The 19937-nt window shown below is 46.4% G+C and overlaps 1 protein-coding gene across 2 annotated transcripts in view; it reads right to left on the reverse strand.

Annotated features, from left to right (window-relative positions):
- The window catches only part of LOC139275723 (uncharacterized), a 78794-nt gene that overhangs the window by 1353 nt on the left and 57504 nt on the right, over window positions 1-19937 (reverse strand). For both annotated transcript variants that reach the window (XM_070892906.1, XM_070892905.1), the window contains one exon: window positions 2722-2747. In XM_070892906.1, coding sequence (XP_070749007.1) covers window positions 2722-2747 — 26 coding nt within the window. The remainder of the gene's footprint in view (window positions 1-2721; window positions 2748-19937) is intronic.

The raw sequence follows: 19937 nt of genomic DNA on the forward strand, positions 1-19937 counted from the left end.
AGCTGATCCCAAGTGGACTTAGCATACACACAGTTACAAATCTAATCATTTTGCCTGTGTCAAAATAATTATAATTATTCTGCTCCTTCCCTTTGCAGCAACCTTGTGGGATGGAGAGTGACTCAACATAGCATCCAGGCAGAACCAAGGCAATTCTGCTTAATAAAAGCTGAAACAACTAAAAGTATGAGTGAAAGTGGATAAAGTCACAAAAAGACCAATAGCATTAATAAATAGAGGCATGATAAATTGGTTCACACATTTAGAGCAGTTTTGGGTGCCCCATTATAGAAAAGGTTAGATTCAGCAGGTCGACAGCAGAGATGGGAATCTGAGTAAAGAGGGCAGACTTTAGAGAGACAGTCTGTTTCTACAGAGAAAGAAAGCTAAGAAGAGATTTAGAAGAGGGTTTTAAAATTATGAAGGGTCAGTGACAAGTGGTTATCAATTTAAATTTAGTACTAAGACTGAGGAGAAGATTAATAAACATTCTTTACACAGATGGTTGTTGCAGTGTGGAATGCTTTGTCACAGGGAGGAGATAGGATAGAAACCATTGCATCTTTTGTGGAGAAATTGGATCAATATTTAAAGCAGTGGAAGATACAGGGGCTATGGACAGCAGGGAAATGGAATTAGTTTGTATTTGCTCTAACAAAGAGTCAACATAGGCACAATGGGCTGAATGGCCGCCTTCTATCTTGTGAACTTCTATGCTTCTGTCACAAAAACATTTTGCTGCTTCATGGAATATTGCCAGTGCATTAATCAAAGTGCCATTTAACAAAAGAATGGAACCTATAATTTTAAAGTTTAATTACAATATGTATCCAAGTAAATGTTTTTTTATTGCAATTGACAAAAAATTATAGTTTTACCACAGGAATGAAAAGGCTGCAACATTTGTGCTGCATAACACAGGTTATCCTGGCTAAAGTCCATCTGTAATGCTGGCTCGCTTACTTGCGAGGTATTGAATGTTTGTGCAGAATAAGCAAGTTATGCCTATATGGTGGTGCTTTATGCTAATCAGAGGAATTGCTCAGACAGTGTCTCATGGAAAACCATTAAGGGATTAATATAGTCCTTTACTGCTTGTGCATTAGTTTGTTGGGCTGCTTATTAAATAAAGTCACCACACTGGCAGCAGTTAGCTATTTTTTATTGAGAAGGCATTTGTACTATACATATTATTTTTGTTTCTCTTCTTTAGATCTCCCTATCTCAGATCATAACCTCCCATGCTCCCAAGCCTCCACCAATGCTGCTTTGCAGCCAGTAAATAGGGGATGGAGATAATTTGATTAGCACAATCCCAATGGAGATCAGTTTGCCTTTGCTTGACATCGCCCCATAGCAACAATATTGAGACTAAATACTCAATTTGCAGTAGGAGGGGGTGCACACATACACAATTTACTTCATGGCATAGGCTTTTAACCCCCCCTCACCACCACTCCTCAGCAAGCTAAAATACAGTGGTATTGAATTGTAGATTCATATTAGTCTCACTCTAGTGGCATATTTCTGCTCCTTTTATATCATGACATTTGTACAATCAGTAACTTCCTGTTTAGATGTAGTCCTTTAAATCTTTCTTCAGAGGAATTTACTTGACTGTGAGCAAAACATTTATGTGGAGCAGGGTGGCATGGTTGCCAAATGAATAAAATACATCTTTAATTATAATTTACTAAGTTCTAAGATAAAAGTACAACATTTAATCGTTTATTAAGAAACACACATGAGCAAGGAAGCAAGGTGAGCAGTGCACATAAAATAATCTATCGCTGTCACTATTTTACGACCTGGGTCTTGGGACTGGCTGATGTATATTCTAAATTTAAATGCTGCATTATTTTATGACATCAATAGAAAGCTATTATGTACAATTCTAGAATAAAATAATCTCATGAGAAGATCATGATCAAATTTCTTTAATTTTATTAGCTGCTGGTTGCTGAATATATTAAACATATCCAAATATAGCCTGATTTCCTGTCCATGTAAACACCTACATCACCAGAGAAGATGAAGATAAAAGTAAAATAAAAATCAATCATTTTATACTCAACTACCAGTTTACTGGTGGAATTTATCCTGACGAATATTTTGGAAGAATCTATTTACTTTGCTAGTTTGTTTTTCATTTTGATATTTTTATTAATGCTAATTGTATTTGTCAGAAACATTATGAAGTGGTTTTGTGTTTACCTGTTTTACTCTCCCTCCTTGAGTCAATTGAAGAACCACTGTCTTCATGAAAAAGCATTTGGCAAAACTTAATGTAAAATACTGCAGATACTGGAAATCTGAAATAAAACCCGAAAATGCTTGGACCTCTCAGCAGGTCAGGCAGCATCTGCAGAAAGAGGAAGGGTTCAGGTTGATGACCTTTCGTCAGAACACCCTACCTTCCTTTTTCCACAGATGTTGCCTCACCTGCTGGGTGTTTCCAGCATTTCCTGTTTTTATTTGGCTTATGGATGGAATCTTGCAATTATATAAGGTGCAAGAAATGCAATGGCGTGTTATGACATGGTCTGCTTCATTGAATCATACATTCCCAAGCAAATGAAATTGTTCATCAAGCTCTTTCACAAAGACAGTACCTGTTTAATCAACTGCACTTGAAGTGAAAAGGAATTGCATGCTGTAAATATGAGTCGACAAAAGAATTATAAATGGTAAAAAAGCACACAAAAATATGTTGATACTTACTTTTGGTTTGTTATCCTCCTGTTTACCTAGAATTGATAATATGTTTTATTAAACCACTGAACATTCATTTGCTTATGAAAAATATAAACACAAAATAACTACTGATAAAAATCAAAAACAGGTAGGCTAATGGCAAGCAAAGGCAATGCATGAAAGCCACAATATTCTACTGTGAATCACACTAGCTTTATTTAATTAAAAACATAGGAGTTGAAATTAATTATCACTCCGTAAGGGGCCGGTAACAGTGGGGAAATGTGAGACTTAGCACCAGGCGCTGAAGTCTCGACCCTCACAAATAATTTGGGTTACCACCGGGGAAGTGGAGTGCTAAATCAAGCGCCCCATGTGCTTCCTCGGCCGCTAACGGGGCGTAAGCATCAGCAGCGCTGCACACTGGGCTGTGCAGCCTTGCCATGTCCGAGGGGCTCTTCCCTCACTTAAAGGGCAGGTCCCACGCTGCCGACTCTGCAGAAGAAAAAGGGACCTACCTGGACCACCATGGAGCGGGGGCGCTGCGTGAAAAGCCTGGCACTCAGGCAGAGTGCTGGGCTGAGCGATCATGGCCAGGAACCCACGAAGAAACAGGATGAGGAGCGGCAACGTGAAGGCAAGGTTTTAAAAAAAAAAATTTCACTCGCCCACCTCGCCTTTAATTTTTGCCCTGGAAGTGACGGACTGCCTGAGACATGCCTCCTGCAGCTGACAGTGCTTTGGCCCAAGCTGCTGCATGGGGCAAAAGTGAATTTCGGGGCCGGGGTGCTAACGGGGCGATTCGCATGGTGGTGACGCCACGATCTCCAGGCACAGGAGTTCGGCGCGAAACCATAGTGCCACCACTAAACGCCCGCCCAACATGGCGTGAGTCGTTGCCTGCGCTGTGCCCAGGCAGTAAGGCATTTGCCTCTGCTAACGGGAAGTTCAAATGCACCAAATTTCTTATCCGTAATGTTTGAAAACAAAAAAAATGCATCATGCCACATAGAATTATTTTTATAACTTTAAATAGATTGAGCTGAGACGTAAACACCAAATTAGAGATATTGGAGGTCATTTTAAAGCCCTCAAAATGGGTGGGTTTGGTCTGGGTGGGAGGTTACAAGGCTAAAAATCTGAAACAGAAACCCAACCCACCTATTTCCGGTTTTAACTGAGGCGGGATGAAGGGCGGGTGGCCAATCCAATCTCAGGAGGTGGGGTGGGTCATTTAACTATTTTAATGATGCTGTCTGTCTTCATTTTAACAGTGATTTTATTTTCAACTACAGTCGGCCGGGTTTCCCAGGCCTCGGGAAACCCCACAGGTAAAAGGAAGTGAGAAGGGCTGAATCCATGAGGTAAGTGCCTTTATAGCTCTGCTTGTGGGCCAGGAGGAACGGGAGTGTTTCCTCCAGGCCCAACAAGCTTACCTGTGAACCTCCCCCCACCTTGATCTTTCAGCTCGCCACTCCCTACCCCACCCCCACAACGGGACACCACCACCATCATCTGCTGTCGCCACCCCATGATCGCAGCCCCACCACCACCACCTGTTCGCCCCTACCCGTGAACAGATAGTCCCCCCCCCTCACCATCTGCCCCACCCCACAATCAGACTCCCACATCCCAGATCATCACCATCCCCCACCTCCCCCCCCCCCACGATCTCTCCCACCCCCCACTAGACCTACCAGCTCTCAGCTCTGCTGCGGCCTTGTGCTGTCGGCTTTCCAGCCGACAGGCAGCCAGTCTGTCAATAAGGCTGGCTGTGGGTGGGAAACCTACAGAAAAAAGTTAGAAGACATCCTGCAGTTAAAAACTACAGGATGTTCGGGAAACCTGTACTTCCAGGTTTCCCGTGCCTAACTTCACAACCCCCCTCCCACCCTGCATGGAAAGTGCCTTAGAGGTAAGATCGGGGCCATCATGTCAACAGTTTGCCAGAAATGTTTGCTTATTCATAATTCTAAAGTCTGTTCTTCCATTAATAGGGCAGGTTAGATCATTTTCTTAATTTTCACTTTCATTTAGATGGTCACACCAACCCTCCCACATTCAGTGGGAATACTCGTACAAGATTCTGACCTCCTGCCCTCCAGCCTCGAGACCATGATCACATGGGTCTATGCCAATAAAATCCAAGAATTCACATGGACAGCAAGAGATAGCTATGGAGATAGGGCTCCCTCACTATTCATAGCAGTGGTGAAAGCTCTTGGCTAAAACTGCAGACACCAAAACTACCGCCTGAGCACCATCTACCGAAATATACATATAAGTTTTGCATCCAGCAAGTATCGCATTTTGAAGTGTCACACATGGAAGATACATGCGTCATGTTTGCATCTGTTCAGTTCAAATAGATTCATAAAACAAATCACTAGTTAACAGGTTAAAAACCTACCAGAAAATAAGCAACATCTTAAAATAAAGTTTTTTTTTTGTTTAATGACAACTTCCTGAGCTTTTGTTTGCTGTATGATCTCGAGATGTTCTTATTTAAGCACATCAGATTTCTGTTCTATTAGACTACATGGTCTGAAAGGGTCAGGCCAGATTAAACACAGCTTTGCTTTAGCAGCAGATACCTTCCTGAAGGCAGTCACTTTACTATCAGAATGCAAATATTTTGTTGCTTGCATAATATTGCATTGTGAACCACATGGTATAAATCTCTGTGATTATAAAAGACTGTATACTCTAAATTATTGTAAATGACATCATGGGAGATCTATTGGAAAAGACACTCTAGGAGGGGAAAGAACACCAAACAGAATTTAAAATGCAGAGTGACTTAAATAACATTTTGGATTTATTAGTGACTGCCTCATTATGTTCATTTCACTTTAGATCAGTTCTGAATTGCTATGGATACATAAGAACATAAGAAGATAAGAAATAGGAGCAAGATTAGGCCACCTGGCCCCTCGAGCCTGCAACGCCATTTAATAAGATCATGGCTGATCATACACTGCACAAAACCATCCATAATTGTGTTTTAATTGGCAATTCCAATTAAAGCAGTGGTTTAGGGAAGGGAAAAATATTACATTGATGTATGAAGGTTCTTCTGAGGTTAGGCAAGAGTACATAAGAACATAAGAACATAAGAATTAGGAACAGGAGTAGGCCATCTAGCCCCTCGAGCCTGCTCCGCCATTCAACAAGACCATGGCTGATCTGGCCGTGGACTCAGCTCCACTTACCCGCCCGCTCCCCATAACCCTTAATTCCATTATTGGTTAAAAATCTATCTATCTGTGACTTGAATACATTCAATGAGCTAGCCTCAACTGCTTCCTTGGGTAGAGAATTCCACAGATTCACAACCCTCTGGGAGAAGAAATTCCTTCTCAACTCGGTTTTAAATTGGCTTCCCCGTATTTTGAGGCTGTGCCCCCTAGTTCTAGTCTCCTCGACCAGTATAAACAACCTCTCTGCCTCTATCTTGTCTATCCCTTTCATTATTTTAAATGTTTCTATAAGATCACCCCTCATCCTTCTGAACTCCAACGAGTAAAGACCCAGTCTACTCAATCTATCATCATAAGGTAACCCCCTCATCTCCGGAATCAGCCTAGTGAATCGTCTCTGTACCCCCTCCAAAGCTAGTATATCCTTCCTTAAGTAAGGTGACCAAAACGGCACACAGTACTCCAGGTGCGGCCTCACCAATACCCTATACAGTTGCAGCAGGACCTCCCTGCTTTTGTACTCCATCCCTTTCGCAATGAAGGCCAACATTCCATTCGCCTTCCTGATTACCTGCTGCACCTGTAAACTAACTTTTTGGGATTCATGCACAAGGACCCCCAGGTCCCTCTGCACCACAGCATGTTGTAATTTCTCCCCATTCAAATAATATCCCTTTTACTGTGTTTTTCCCAAGGTGGATGACCTCACACTTTCCGACATTGTATTTCATCTGCCAAACCTTAGCCCATTCGCTTAACCTATCTAAATCTCTTTGCAGCCTCTCTGTGTCCTCTACACAACCCGCTTTCCCACTAATCTTTGTGTCATCTGCAAATTTTGTTACACTACACTCTGTCCCCTCTTCCAGGTCATCTATGTATATTGTAAACAGTTGTGGTCCCAGCACCGATCCCTGTGGCACATCACTAACCACCGATTTCCAACCCGAAAAAGGACCCATTTATCCCGACTCTCTGCTTTCTGTTAGCCAGCCAATTCTCTATCCATGCTAATACATTTCCTCTGACTCCGTGTACCTCTATCTTCTGCAGTAACCTTTTGTGTGGCACCTTATTGAATGCCTTTTGGAAATCTAAATACACCACATCCATCGGTACACCTCTATCCACCATGCTCGTTATATCCTCAAAGAATTCCAGTAAATTAGTTAAACATGATTTCCCCTTCATGAATCCATGCTGCGTCTGCTTGATTGCACTATTCCTATCTAGATGTCCCGCTATTTCTTCCTTAATGATAGTTTCAAGCATTTTCCCCACTACAGATGTTAAACTAACCGGCCTATAGTTACCTGCCTTTTGTCTGCCCCCTTTTTTAAACAGTAGAGGGAGCTTTAATCTTTACCTAACCCATACTATCCCTGACCCAGAAGTCCTTAATGCTGGCACTTTCTGCCAAAAGTGGATAAATGTCACGGGCATATAGAATTCTAAGGGATTCATGCATGTCCACTAGGCTGCAGAGGTGACCATTTAAGTAATCAAAATTCAACATGGGATATACTGAAACATATACAAAAATTGTTGCAACCTTTACAACAGCATTTTATAAGCCCATTCAGCCTTTAGAAAGGCTGCAGGGGGTAAACAGTGGGAGGGCAAAATTGCTCCTTTTTATAGCCCCATTAGTGCCTCTGGGAGGCGCTAATGGGGCACAATAGCATTTTCACCTTGAGGAGGGGGCACTACCTTCTCTGGGGAAATTGCCCCAGAGGTTTGGATGGCGCTATCCTGGCAGTGTTGGCTGTCATCGCCGTGTGTGCCACCCCCTCACCATCCTTTGTGCCCCGTGGCGGAAAGTGCCCAGCAGCCCACAAGGCTGGCATGGGCGGGCTCCCCTTAAAGGTGAGGTCTTTACCGCCCTGGGCTGCCATCTTTATTTGGGTGCCGGGCTGCTGGCCCGATCAACGGCATCCCTGGTGGCCCAGTGGTGGCCAGCAAAAGGCCTGCAGAGTGTGCAGCAACCCTGTCCTTTAATTGAAGGGGAGGAATGTTGTATCGCATTAGCGCTACGCGGAGTAGCGGTGGCTTTCTCTGCGCGGCACTGGACTCAGCGCTGCAATGCCACCCTGGGAGCACCCCTCAAATTGCTGCACTTAATTTGAGGGGCGCACGGCCCAATTCCCCGTAGATGATGGGACTTCCTGTACCCGGCCCGGAAGTCCTGGTCCCGGAAGGTTACCGCCCCCAATTGGGGCTCAGGGCAATTTCAGGACCTAAATATGGAGGCAGGAACTGAAATTTTTGAGCAGTGATGGAACAGTGAAACACCGAGTTTGATGGCTGAAGTGGAAGTGTTGCTGCATGACGTGGGGGAAAGGAGTGTTTGTCAGTCCACGTCACCCTTCCCAGAATATAGCAGTGCAGAATATCTGGCAGGAAGTGACAACATTTCACACATAAAATTTGTGCAGCAAAACTTGCCAGCGTGGTCACTTATTGATATGCAGGACAGGTTGCAGGGTAACCACATAGTTGGCATCAGTGACCCCTCTACTTTGGGAAATACAGCAGTTATATTGGGCAGCCATGTGATGCTGCTGTTGCTGTTCATTGAGAGTGCTAGCCTTGCTGACCATTTACTGGTTGGATACATGTGTGTGCAACACACTGGCAGATATTATGGGTAACCACCATGCTAGCCTGGAAGGCGACAGAGATAAAATGTTGAAGGCGTGGCATTGATGTCCACTAGCAGTGTTGTCCCTATGATGCAAGTTGGTTGAAGGTGCTCTTACAGAAGATGCCACAGGTCAGCAACTGGCACCATACTAATCCAGAGCTTGTGGAGCCAACTCCTCATGGTCATTGCCAAATAAGTGTGCCAGGGCTTGCAGATACAGTTAGTGACATAATCGCATGTCCAGTTCTCTTTACTACTAATCTTCCAAGCACATCTCATTCATCTTGTAGAATTTCAACCCTTACATCTGGATATAAAAGTGGTCAGAGGGTCTATTAAGGAGGAGGAACTGAGGGAAATCTTTATTAGTCGGGAAATTGTGTTGGGGAAATTGATGGGATTGAAGGCCGATAAATCCCCAGGGCCTGATGGACTGCATCCCAGAGTACTTAAGGAGGTGGCCTTGGAAATAGCGGATGCATTGACAGTCATTTTCCAACATTCCATTGACTCTGGATCAGTTCCTATCGAGTGGAGGGTAGCCAATGTAACCCCACTTTTTAAAAAAGGAGGGAGAGAGAAAGCAGGGAATTATAGACCGGTCAGCCTGACCTCAGTAGTGGGTAAAATGATGGAATCAATTATTAAGGATGTCATAGCAGCGCATTTGGAAAATGGTGACATGATAGGTCCAAGTCAGCATGGATTTGTGAAGGGGAGATCATGCTTGACAAATCTTCTGGAATTTTTTGAGGATGTTTCCAATAAAGTGGACAAAGGAGTACCAGTTGATGTGGTATATTTGGACTTTCAGAAGGCTTTCGACAAGGTCCCACACAGGAGATTAATGTGCAAAGTTAAAGCACATGGGATTGGGGGTAGTGTGCTGACGTGGATTGAGAACTGGTTGTCAGACAGGAAGCAAAGAGTAGGAGTAAATGGGTACTTTTCGGAATGGCAGGCAGTGACTAGTGGGGTACCGCAAGGTTCTGTGCTGGGGCCCCAGATGTTTACATTGTACATTAATGATTTAGATGAGGGGATTAAATGTAGTATCTCCAAATTTGCGGATGACACTAAGTTGGGTGGCAGTGTGAGCTGCGAGGAGGATGCTATGAGGCTACAGAGTGACTTGGATAGGTTAGGTGAGTGGACAAATGCGTGGCAGGTGAAGTATAATGTGGATAAAAGTGAGGTTATCCACTTTGGTGGTAAAAACAGAGAGACAGACTATTATCTGAATGGTGACAGATTAGGAAAAGGGAAGGTGCAACGAGACCTGGGTGTCATGGTACATCAGTCATTGAAGGTTGGCATGCAGGTACAGCAGGCGGTTAAGAAAGCAAATGGCATGTTGGCCTTCATAGCGAGGGGATTTGAGTACAGGGGCAGGGAGGTGTTGCTACAGTTGTACAGGGCCTTGGTGAGGCCACACCTGGAGTATTGTGTACAGTTTTGGTCTCCTAACTTGAGGAAGGACATTCTTGCTATTGAGGGAGTGCAGCGAAGATTCACCAGACTGATTCCCGGGATGGTGGGACTGACCTATCAAGAAAGACTGGATCAACTGGGCTTGTATTCACTGGAGTTCAGAAGAGTGAGAGGGGACCTCATAGAAACGTTTAAAATTCTGATGGGTTTGACAGGTTGGATGCAGGAAGAATGTTCCCAATGTTGGGGAAGTCCAGAACCAGGGGTCACAGTCTAAGGATAAGGGGTAAGCCATTTAGGACCGAGATAAGGAGAAACTTCTTCACCCAGAGAGTGGTGAACCTGTGGAATTCTCTACCACAGGAAGTCGTTGAGGCCAATTCACTAAATATATTCAAAAGGGTGTTAGATGAAGTCCTTACTACTCGGGGGATCAAGGGGTATGGCGTGAAAGCAGGAAGTGGGTACTGAAGTTTCATGTTCAGCCATGAACTCATTGAATGGCGGTGCAGGCTAGAAGGGCTGAATGGCCTGCTCCTGCACCTATTTTCTATGTTTCTATGTTTCTAAATCTTGTGCTTCAAAACCAACCCTAGTATTAATTTAAGCTTGATTTAGATGCCTGAGCTCCCATAAAGCTTACATTGTAAGACTCCTTGTTCATGTTCTCCTTTTTCAGCTCGTGATGTTCTGCTGATATCTTCCCAGTGAATTAGCAGGTGATATTTGACTATTTTAGTGTCCATATATGCATTATATACTGTTATGAGAATGAAAATACAACTCTCCAATATTTTATTAAAAAACATGAAAAATATACCAAAAATTAACATAAGTACTAAAATGTACAATAAAACTGGAAAGTAAATAAAGGCTAAAAGACCTTGGACCCTTAAAATGCTCCAAAACTTTACGAACCTTCCCTTTGTACACTTCAGACAGGCAAGCAGGAGCACCCAGCTCAACTCCAACCCACATAAATGGGATATCATATTAGGCTTCATTTCAATGCATTACAATATTTAGAAGGAGCTATGTCTAATTGAAAAGGAGCCTGCTTTAGACCAGTCTAAAAGATCTACCAGAAAATTACACTTCTGACTGAGGTTGCACAGATTTGTCTATATGAATTTAAGACAGGTTTCATGTGCACCCGTTTGTTTACAATCCTGTGTTCTAATCTGGGACACGAGAAGTATATACGCTGGTTCGTTCACACTCTGAGTGGCCTCAACTTCCCTTCATGAATTAATGTTGACATTCTCCCCAGCCAAAAGCAGAGATGCTAGTGGTTGGTGAGACAAAGGAGGTGAAATTTGGTGCATTTGCGGTGCTAAGTTTTATCTGTTTGACATTTAGTGCCCGGCGAGAAGGGCTGCAAAATTGTGGGAAATTGGGTGCTTTTCCCTCAGAAATGCAGGGAGGCGATATCTGAGGTGCTAATAGCCACAGTGGGGCACTATTACCGGGGCTGCACCCAATTTCAGCTGACCTCGATGGGGGAGGTATTCACACAAAGGGCGATGGCCATGAACCCGGACATGATAGGTCTAATGTCAAGGGTGCCAGAGAGCCTGTCGGAAGTGGTAAGATGCGTGGAGCCTATCATTGCCAGTGTGCAGACGATGGTGGACTCCCAGACAGACTGTGGATCCAGACCTCATGACGCACGTCACAGACGCTTTGGCAGCCTCCATTACGGCACAGATGGAAGCAACACCACATCTTGGTGCTGCAATAGAGTCAATGGTTGCTTGCATGGAAGCTCAGACTGCTCTCATGCAGTCTCAGCTTAATGCCACACAACATCTTAGTGATGTCATGCCATCTCAGCCGCATGCCACGCAAGTTGACTGGGGATCGCAAGGTGTCGCAGCAGCCCAGCAATCTGTGCTCCAGCAGATTGGAGGGGGATGCTGAGGTGTTGCTCCGGGGAGTGGCGTGGGTCAGTGGAGTAGGAACCTGCTGTCGTCTCTCAGGTTGACAGCATTCGTGATCCCACCACTGCCACTCCACCATTGCACTTGTCCGTGCTGGTCACCCAGCCAGCCAGACTGCCGCCGCCCAACCTGAGGTGGTGCAATCTGCAGCCGGGCCTTCCAGGCCCAGAGCTGGTTGAAGGTGTAGTCATCTGTAGTCTTTGGCCCTGACACAGTAGCCTTCCACCAGCAATGCTGCAGCCGTAGGGGACACACGGCGGAGGAATAGAAGAATAGAGGGACAATAAAGGGGCTATAAGGAAATGCACAAGGGTGATGAATAAATACAGAGTTATACATTTTATTGGTGTTTGATAAATGGTGATTGGAATGTTTAATGTTTGCTGGTGTCTCTCAATTCAGTGTTGGGGCTTTGGTATGCAGGAGCAAATTGATGTGGTGATGGGAACATCCACAGGAACCGGGAAGTGGGATGGAAATCAGTGGAAACGAGCTCTGCTGTGACAGTCAGACCTCGCGCTGGAGTTGCTGCCTCCTCCATTGTGGCTGTGCTGCTCCTCCTTGTCTTCCTTCTGTTGCTCCTCCTCCTTCTCTTCCTGATCCTCCTCCTAGTCCTCCTCCTCCTCCTGAGGCGGTGCAGCTATGCCTGGTGGCAATGGCTGAGCCCTCATGATAGCCAGCATGCAGCAGGTGACGACGAATATGGACACCTGTTAAGGCGAGTATTGGAGGACTCCTCCTGAGTGGTCAAGGCAGCGGTGTACTCAATGATGTTCCTGGTGGCGGAATGGCTCTTATTGTACGAGTGCTGGGCAGGAGTGGTGGGGTTGCAGGGGGGAGTCATGAGCCAGGTGGCTAGCGGATAGCCCTTGTCTCAGAGCAGCTTCATTTGGGGGCTGGAACAGAACTGGCACATTGGTCTGGCGCAGGATGAAGGCAGCGTGGCTGCTGCCAGGATAGCGGGCATTCACGGTCATTATTCTGCATGTGTGTTCGCACACGAACTGGACATTCAGCAAGTGGTAGCCTTTGTGGTTACGGAAGGTCTCAGGATTGTGATGTGGTGCCCTCAAAGCGACGTGGGTGCAGTCAATGGCACCCTGCACCATGAGGAAGCTACTATCCTGGCAAAGCCATATGCACGCTCATGCTGCTTCTCTCTGCTCAGGAAGGAAGTGAGGTTGCTCCTCCTTCTGTACAGAGCATCTGTGACCTCACGGATGGAGCAATGGATGGCAAACTAGGAGCTGTTCAAGATATCTCCTGTTGCAGCCTGGAAAGATCCATTGGCGAAGAAATTGAGAGCGATGCTGACCTTTACTGCCACTGAGAGAGCCGCCTTCATAGAAACATAGAAACATAGAAAATAGGTGCAGGAGTAGGCCATTCGGCCCTTCTAGCCTGCACCGCCATTCAATGAGTTCATGGCTGAACATTCAACTTCAGTACCCCATTCCTGCTTTCTCGCCATACCCCTTGATCCCCCTAGTAGTAAGGACCTCATCTAACTCCTTTTTGAATATATTTAGTGAATTGGCCTCAACAACTTTCTGTGGTAGAGAATTCCACAGGTTCACCACTCTCTGGGTGAAGAAGTTCCTCCTCATCTCGGTCCTAAATGGCTTACCCCTTATCCTTAGACTGTGACCTCTGGTTCTGGACTTCCCCAACATTGGGAACATTCTTCCTGCATCTAACTTGTCTAACCCCATCAGAATTTTAAATGTTTCTATGAGGTCCCCTCTCATTCTTCTGAACTCCAGTGAATACAAGCCCAGTTGATCCAGTCTTTCTTGATAGGTCAGTCCCGCCATCCCGGGAATCAGTCTGGTGAACCTTCGCTGCACTCCCTCAATAGCAAGAATGTCCTTCCTCAGGTTAGGAGACCAAAACTGTACACAATACTCCAGGTGTGGCCTCACCAATGTCCTGTACAACTGTAGCAACACCTCCCTGCCCCTGTACTCAAATCCCCTTGCTATGAAGGCCAACATGCCATTTGCTTTCTTAACCGCCTGCTGTACCTGCATGCCAACCTTCAATGACTGATGTACCATGACACCCAGGTCTCTTTGCACCTCCCCTTTTCCTAATCTGTCACCATTCAGATAATAGTCTGCCTCTCTGTTTTTACCACCAAAGTGGATAACCTCACATTTATCCACATTATACTTCATCTGCCATGCATTTGCCCACTCACCTAACCTATCCAAGTCGCTCTGCAGCCTCATAGCATCCTCCTCGCAGCTCACACTGCCACCCAATTTAGTGTCATCCGCAAATTTGGAGATACTACATTTAATCCCCTCGTCTAAATCATTAATGTACAGTGTAAACAGCTGGGGCCCCAGCACAGAACCTTGCGGTCCCCCACTAGTCACTGCCTGCCATTCTGAAAAGTACCCATTTACTCCTACTCTTTGCTTCCTGTCTGACAAACAGTTCTCAATCCATGTCAGCACACTACCCCCAATCCCATGTGCTCTAACTTTGCACATCAATCTCTTGTGTGGGACCTTGTCGAACGCCTTCTGAAAGTCCAAATATACCACATCAACTGGTTCTCCCTTGTCCACTCTACTGGAAACATCCCAAAAAATTCTAGAAGATTTGTCAAGCATGATTTCCCTTTCACAAATCCATGCTGACTTGGACCTATCATGTCACCTCTTTCCAAATGCACTGCTATGACATCCTTAATAATTGATTCCATCATTTTACCTACTACCGATGTCAGGCTGACCGGTCTATAATTCCCTGTTTTCTCTCTCCCTCCTTTTTTAAAAAGTGGGGTTACATTGGCTACCCTCCACTCTATAGGAACTGATCCAGAGTCAATGGAATGTTGGAAAATGACTCTCAATGCATCCACTATTTCCAAGGCCACCTCCTTAAGTACTCTGGGATGCAGTCCATCAGGCCCTGGGGATTTATCAGCCTTCAATCCCATCAATTTCCCCAACACAATTTCCCGGCTAATAAGGATTTCCCTCAGTTCCTCCTCCTTACTAGACCCCACGACCCCTTTTATAACCAGAAGGTTGTTTGTGTCCTCCTTCGTGAATACCGAACCAAAGTACTTGTTCAATTGGTCCGCCATTTCTTTGTTCCCCGTTATGACTTCCCCTGATTCTGACTGATTCATCCTAGTCTGAGGTTTGAGGTCTGGTTGGAGAAGACTGTGTTCACGTCCTTCCTCAAATGCAGCCTTCACATACACTGCTCCTCAGTGAAATTGATGTAGGAGAACTGCTGCTGGAATCCCTGGGGTGAGTATGGTCTCCTGTTGCTAGCCCTGTGGCGCCTTCTTCCTCGGGCAACATGTTGATGTGGTTCTCCCTGTACTGCTGCCCCTGGTTCTCCCTGTACTGCTGCCCCTGGTTCTCCCTGTACTGCTGCCCTGGTTCTCCCTGTACTGCTGCCCCTACTTCTCCCTGTGCTGCTGCCCCTGGTTCTCCCTGTGCTGCTGCCCCTGGATCTCCCTGTGCTGCTGCCCCTGGTTCTCCCTGTACTGCTGCCCTGGTTCTCCCTGTGCTGCTGCCCCTGCTTCTCCCTGTGCTGCTGCCCCTGGTTCTCCCTGTGCTGCTGCCCCTGGTTCTCCCTGTGCTGCTGCCCCTGGTTCTCCCTGTACTGCTGCCCCTGGTTCTCCCTGTACTGCTGCCCCTGGTTCTCCCTGTACTGCTGCCCCTGCTTCTCCCTGTGCTGCTGCCCCTGGTTCTCCCTGTGCTGCTGCCCCTGCTTCTCCCTGTGCTGCTGCCCCTGGTTCTCCCTGTGCTGCTGCCCCTGGTTCTCCCTGTGCTGCTGCCCCTGGTTCTCCCTGTGCTGCTGCCCCTGGTTCTCCCTGTACTGCTGCCCCTGGTTCTTCCTGTACTGCTGCCCCTGCTTCTCCCTGTACTGCTGCCCCTGCTTCTCCCTGTGCTGCTGCCCCTGGTTCTCCCTGTACTGCTGCCCTGGTTCTCCCTGTGCTGCTGCCCTTGGTTCTCCCTGTACTGCTGCCCCTGGTTCTCCCTGTACTGCTGCCCCTGGTTCTCCCTCTGCTACTGCCTGTGGTTGTATGTGCCTGTCCCTTTCTCCCTTTCCCTCTCCCTCTGCCTCTCCTTGTGGCATGCTCCATGGGCCTCTCAATGGGCCTCTCCCTCTGGTGCTCCTTCTCTTTGTCGTAGCCTTTCTCTCTTCCTCTCCCCCTCCCTCAATGAAAAAATATTCAACGTTGAAAGTGCCTTGAGTGATACAAGGGATGAGTTAGGAGGCAGAAGATTCTTTGAGCTAAAAATTGCTGCTATCGGTCCACCTGCCACTCTGCCTAACTGTTGGAAAGCAGAAAAAAGTAATGAGTTGAGGCAGGGGCGGAGACGGGCGATGTTAGTAGGTGATCTTGGTGGTAGAGCAGATATGCTCAAATAGGACGCAGAAGTCTGGTTCAGCCTCAGACAGTGGCTAGGGAGAGGCATGGTTTCAGTGGCTAGGGAACGGAGTTTGTGGCAGGGACCAAAGACAATGACTTCGGTCTTCCCGACATTTGGTTGGAGGAATTTTCTGCTCATCCAGTACTGGGTGTTGGACAAACAGCATGACAAATCAGAGACAGTGAAGGAGTCGAGAGAGGTGGTGGTGAAGTAGAGCTGTGCATCATCAGAGTACATGTGGAACCTGATGATGTGTTTTTGGATGATGTCACCAAAGGGCAGCATGTAGATGAGAAATAGGAGGGGAGCAAGGATAGATCTTTGGGGGAATCCAGAGATAACTGATGTGGGAGTGGACAGAGAAGATAATGCAGGTGATTCTCTGGCTGCAACTGGATAGATAAGAATGGAACCAGGCGAGTGCAGTCCCACCCTGCTAGACGATGGAGGAGAGGCGTTGGAGGTGGATGATGTGTTCAACCATATTAAAGGCTGCAGACAGGTTGAGGAGGATGAGGAGGGATAGTTTAACACAGTCACAGACACATTTGTGATTTTGATAAGCGCCATATCAGTGCTGTGGCAGGGGTGTAAACCTGATAGGTATTTTCAAAGCATTTTGAAATGGAATGTCATGATCCACTAGCAATTTTAAAATGTATTAGATGGTGTCACTACAGCCCTGATAACAATTGTGAAACATTACTGCAAGGAAAGCAGTGTGAGGCCTTGTAATTGTAGTATTAAGCATAGTCTTTCCTAGAAAGTTCAATTCCTCTAGTCATTTCCTGCAGATTTGTTTTACTAAAATTTTAAATTAACCGCATTACTTGCCCTGATTAACATATCTCAAATTTCAAGCAATTGTTCATGAAGATGTCACGTGGCTTTATCTTCAATAATTGTTTAAATCAGATCAAATTACACACATTGGGCTTAATTTTGGCCAAAGCTGTTTTTTGGCATATTGCCAGAGTAACGACAGTTTTTCGAGGTCAGAACTAAAATAAATGTGCCAAGTTTCCCCGCTCTATTTTCCAAAATTGGTGCCGCGCAGCCTGTCTGTAACCTCGGGGGTGGAATCTACTGTCTGCACCGAAAAAATTATGTTGCCCCTTCTGCGCATGCACAAAAACGTGATTTTGACGTGATTCCTATGGGCGCGCATGCGCAGTACAGCTCTCGGTCTGCAATCGGCCATTTTTAAAGAGCCAATTGTGTGTGTGAGAACTTTGAGTGCTGTGTGAGAACTTTAATTATCATTGGAAAAATTGGAACTGCAATACAAGATGCAATGCAGCACAAGGACCAAGAATTTCTTACAGGATGAAGTGGAGGCACTAGTTACTGTGATTGAGGGCAGATGGCAGGAACTGGATACCAGCAGAGGTCACATAAAAGTTCCACCTATAGAAGTGAAGAAACGCTGGAACCAACTTGCAGAAAGTTACTGTGCAATGGTGACCCACCCCAAGGTCTGGAGGTCAATGCAAAAAGAAGTGGCAGGACTCTGGTCAAGTAGTTAGTGTAAGTAATATTTTCATTTTTTTAATGGAATTGCAATTGTAAATGTGACCATCTGTATATGTCCCACCCAGCAGAAAGACACCCTCTCTAAAAAGTTATATTTTCAGCTTTGCAGAGGAAAGTGGCACACAACAAATGAGAAAGAACTCGAACAGGAGGAGGCCCCGCAAATATGCACCCACTAACACCCTTAGAAGAGAGTCGCTGCTTTGTTAGATCCTGCCTGGAGAAAAGCAACCACCACTGCACAAGCTGGGCCCACACTTGCAGGAAAGGGTAAGTCCTGCAAATTCCACAGTCTGGCTTTCCTAAATGTTAAGTACTACGCGAGCTAGCCATGTTTCAGTTCATGGGATGTCTCCCTCAGCTACACTTCGGTTGATGCAATGTGCTATCATTCATTGTGGTTCTTCAAATCAGTCTGCTGCCTGTGCTGTGTGAGCCTACTCATGCCACCCACCCTGCCCCCTCCTCTGCTGCTAACCATTTGTCTGTTCTGTTATATTTTGCAGAAATTGAGACCAATCCTGACAATGCAGAAGAATCAGACGAGGATGAGCTTAAAGAGAAGAACATCTTCCAATCCCACCTTCCAGACCATGGGGGCAAGCGGGAGGGGATGGATGAAGAACCCACTGTTGTACTCACTTTGGAGGAGCTGCAGGTGCCACACAATGAGGTGCCTGCCCCTTCTGTGACTAGTGGTTTGAGTGTAAGTGGGACATTCCATGGTTTCCCGCTGTCCGAGGCTGGGGGACACACCCAGGGCCCCACCGTCCGAGGCTGCGGGTCCCAGTAGGGTGCAGTGAGGCACACCCAGGGCCCCATCGTCCGAGGCCGTGGGTCCCAGTGGGATGCAGTGAAGCACACCCAGGGCCCCACCGTCCAAGGCTGCAGGTCCCAGTGCGATGCAGCAAGGCACACCCAGGGTGAGGAGGGGAAGGAGTGCTCGACAGCGCTCTCCTGAGGTGCAGTTCTACCAGATGTGGTTCAGATGATGATAATGAGTGCGGAGAGCATAGACATTACAGGATCACTGCTGCATCAGTGGGGTGGGTGATGAGGTATCGGGACTGTCAAGAGAAATAACAACACTCTCACGAGAAATGGGAACACTGTCCGGGGACATGAGGGAGGGAACATCTCAGTCAGCTGAAACAATGTCGGTGCACATGAGGGAGGGAATGCCGCAGGTAGCTGATACGCTGTCAGTGAACATGAGGGAGGGAAAGTTGCATGTAGTTGACACAGTGTTGCTCAACATGAGGGAGGGCATGTCACAGGCAGCTGAGACACTGTCGGCGAACATGAGGGAGGGAATGTTGGAGGTAGTTGCTGCAATAAGGGAACACGCCCAGATCCTGGGCCCATTGACAGAATCAACTGCCACTCCTACTCCAATCCCCAGACCCAGTCTCTGAAGAAGCCCAAGCCGGGCCTCTCACATTAACGCCTGTAACCTTCACTTCAACTGACAAAGCAGTCCTCCTGATGCTTCTTGGTTGCAGGTCTGCTTTTACGAACTCACAGACCTCAGTTACAACTTATTTGCGAAAACGCAGCCTTCTGACACAGTCTGCATCACTCAGGTGCAGGTACGAAGGTCTGTCTGGATATACCCAATGTGGGTAAGGCCTCCTGCCCATTACCCTACGGGCTCGGAGGTTCCTCATGCGATGACATTGAATCAATTGTCTCCTCCGCAGCACCATTGTGCAAAAGGCTTGCACAAGTTATGGCATTGTCAGTATTGCCCCCATGCTTAAATTTTACCTTCCACAGCCCCCCACCTCCCCCCCTCCCCCCAGGCATCTTTTGCAGCCGAGCTCCGAGCCCGTGTCCAGGCGCCAGACAGATTCTGCCGGCCGACGCTCCGACCCTCCAGCCCTGTGTGCAGGTGTTCGGCAATGTCAGTTGAAAAAATGGCTTGTCAGTTGAAAAAATGTGAAAACTTACAGAATTCATCTAACTTCCATTTACTGCATTATAAGGTAAAAAAATTTAATCTTTATTATGCATATTTAAGTCTTCTTGACTCCCTCCAAAACTTCACTGGCTGAAAAACAATGCCATCTTTCTGCGGGAACTTTTCAAT

Source organism: Pristiophorus japonicus, chromosome 11 (assembly GCF_044704955.1).
Source record: "Pristiophorus japonicus isolate sPriJap1 chromosome 11, sPriJap1.hap1, whole genome shotgun sequence".
Taxonomy (NCBI): domain Eukaryota; kingdom Metazoa; phylum Chordata; class Chondrichthyes; family Pristiophoridae; genus Pristiophorus; species Pristiophorus japonicus.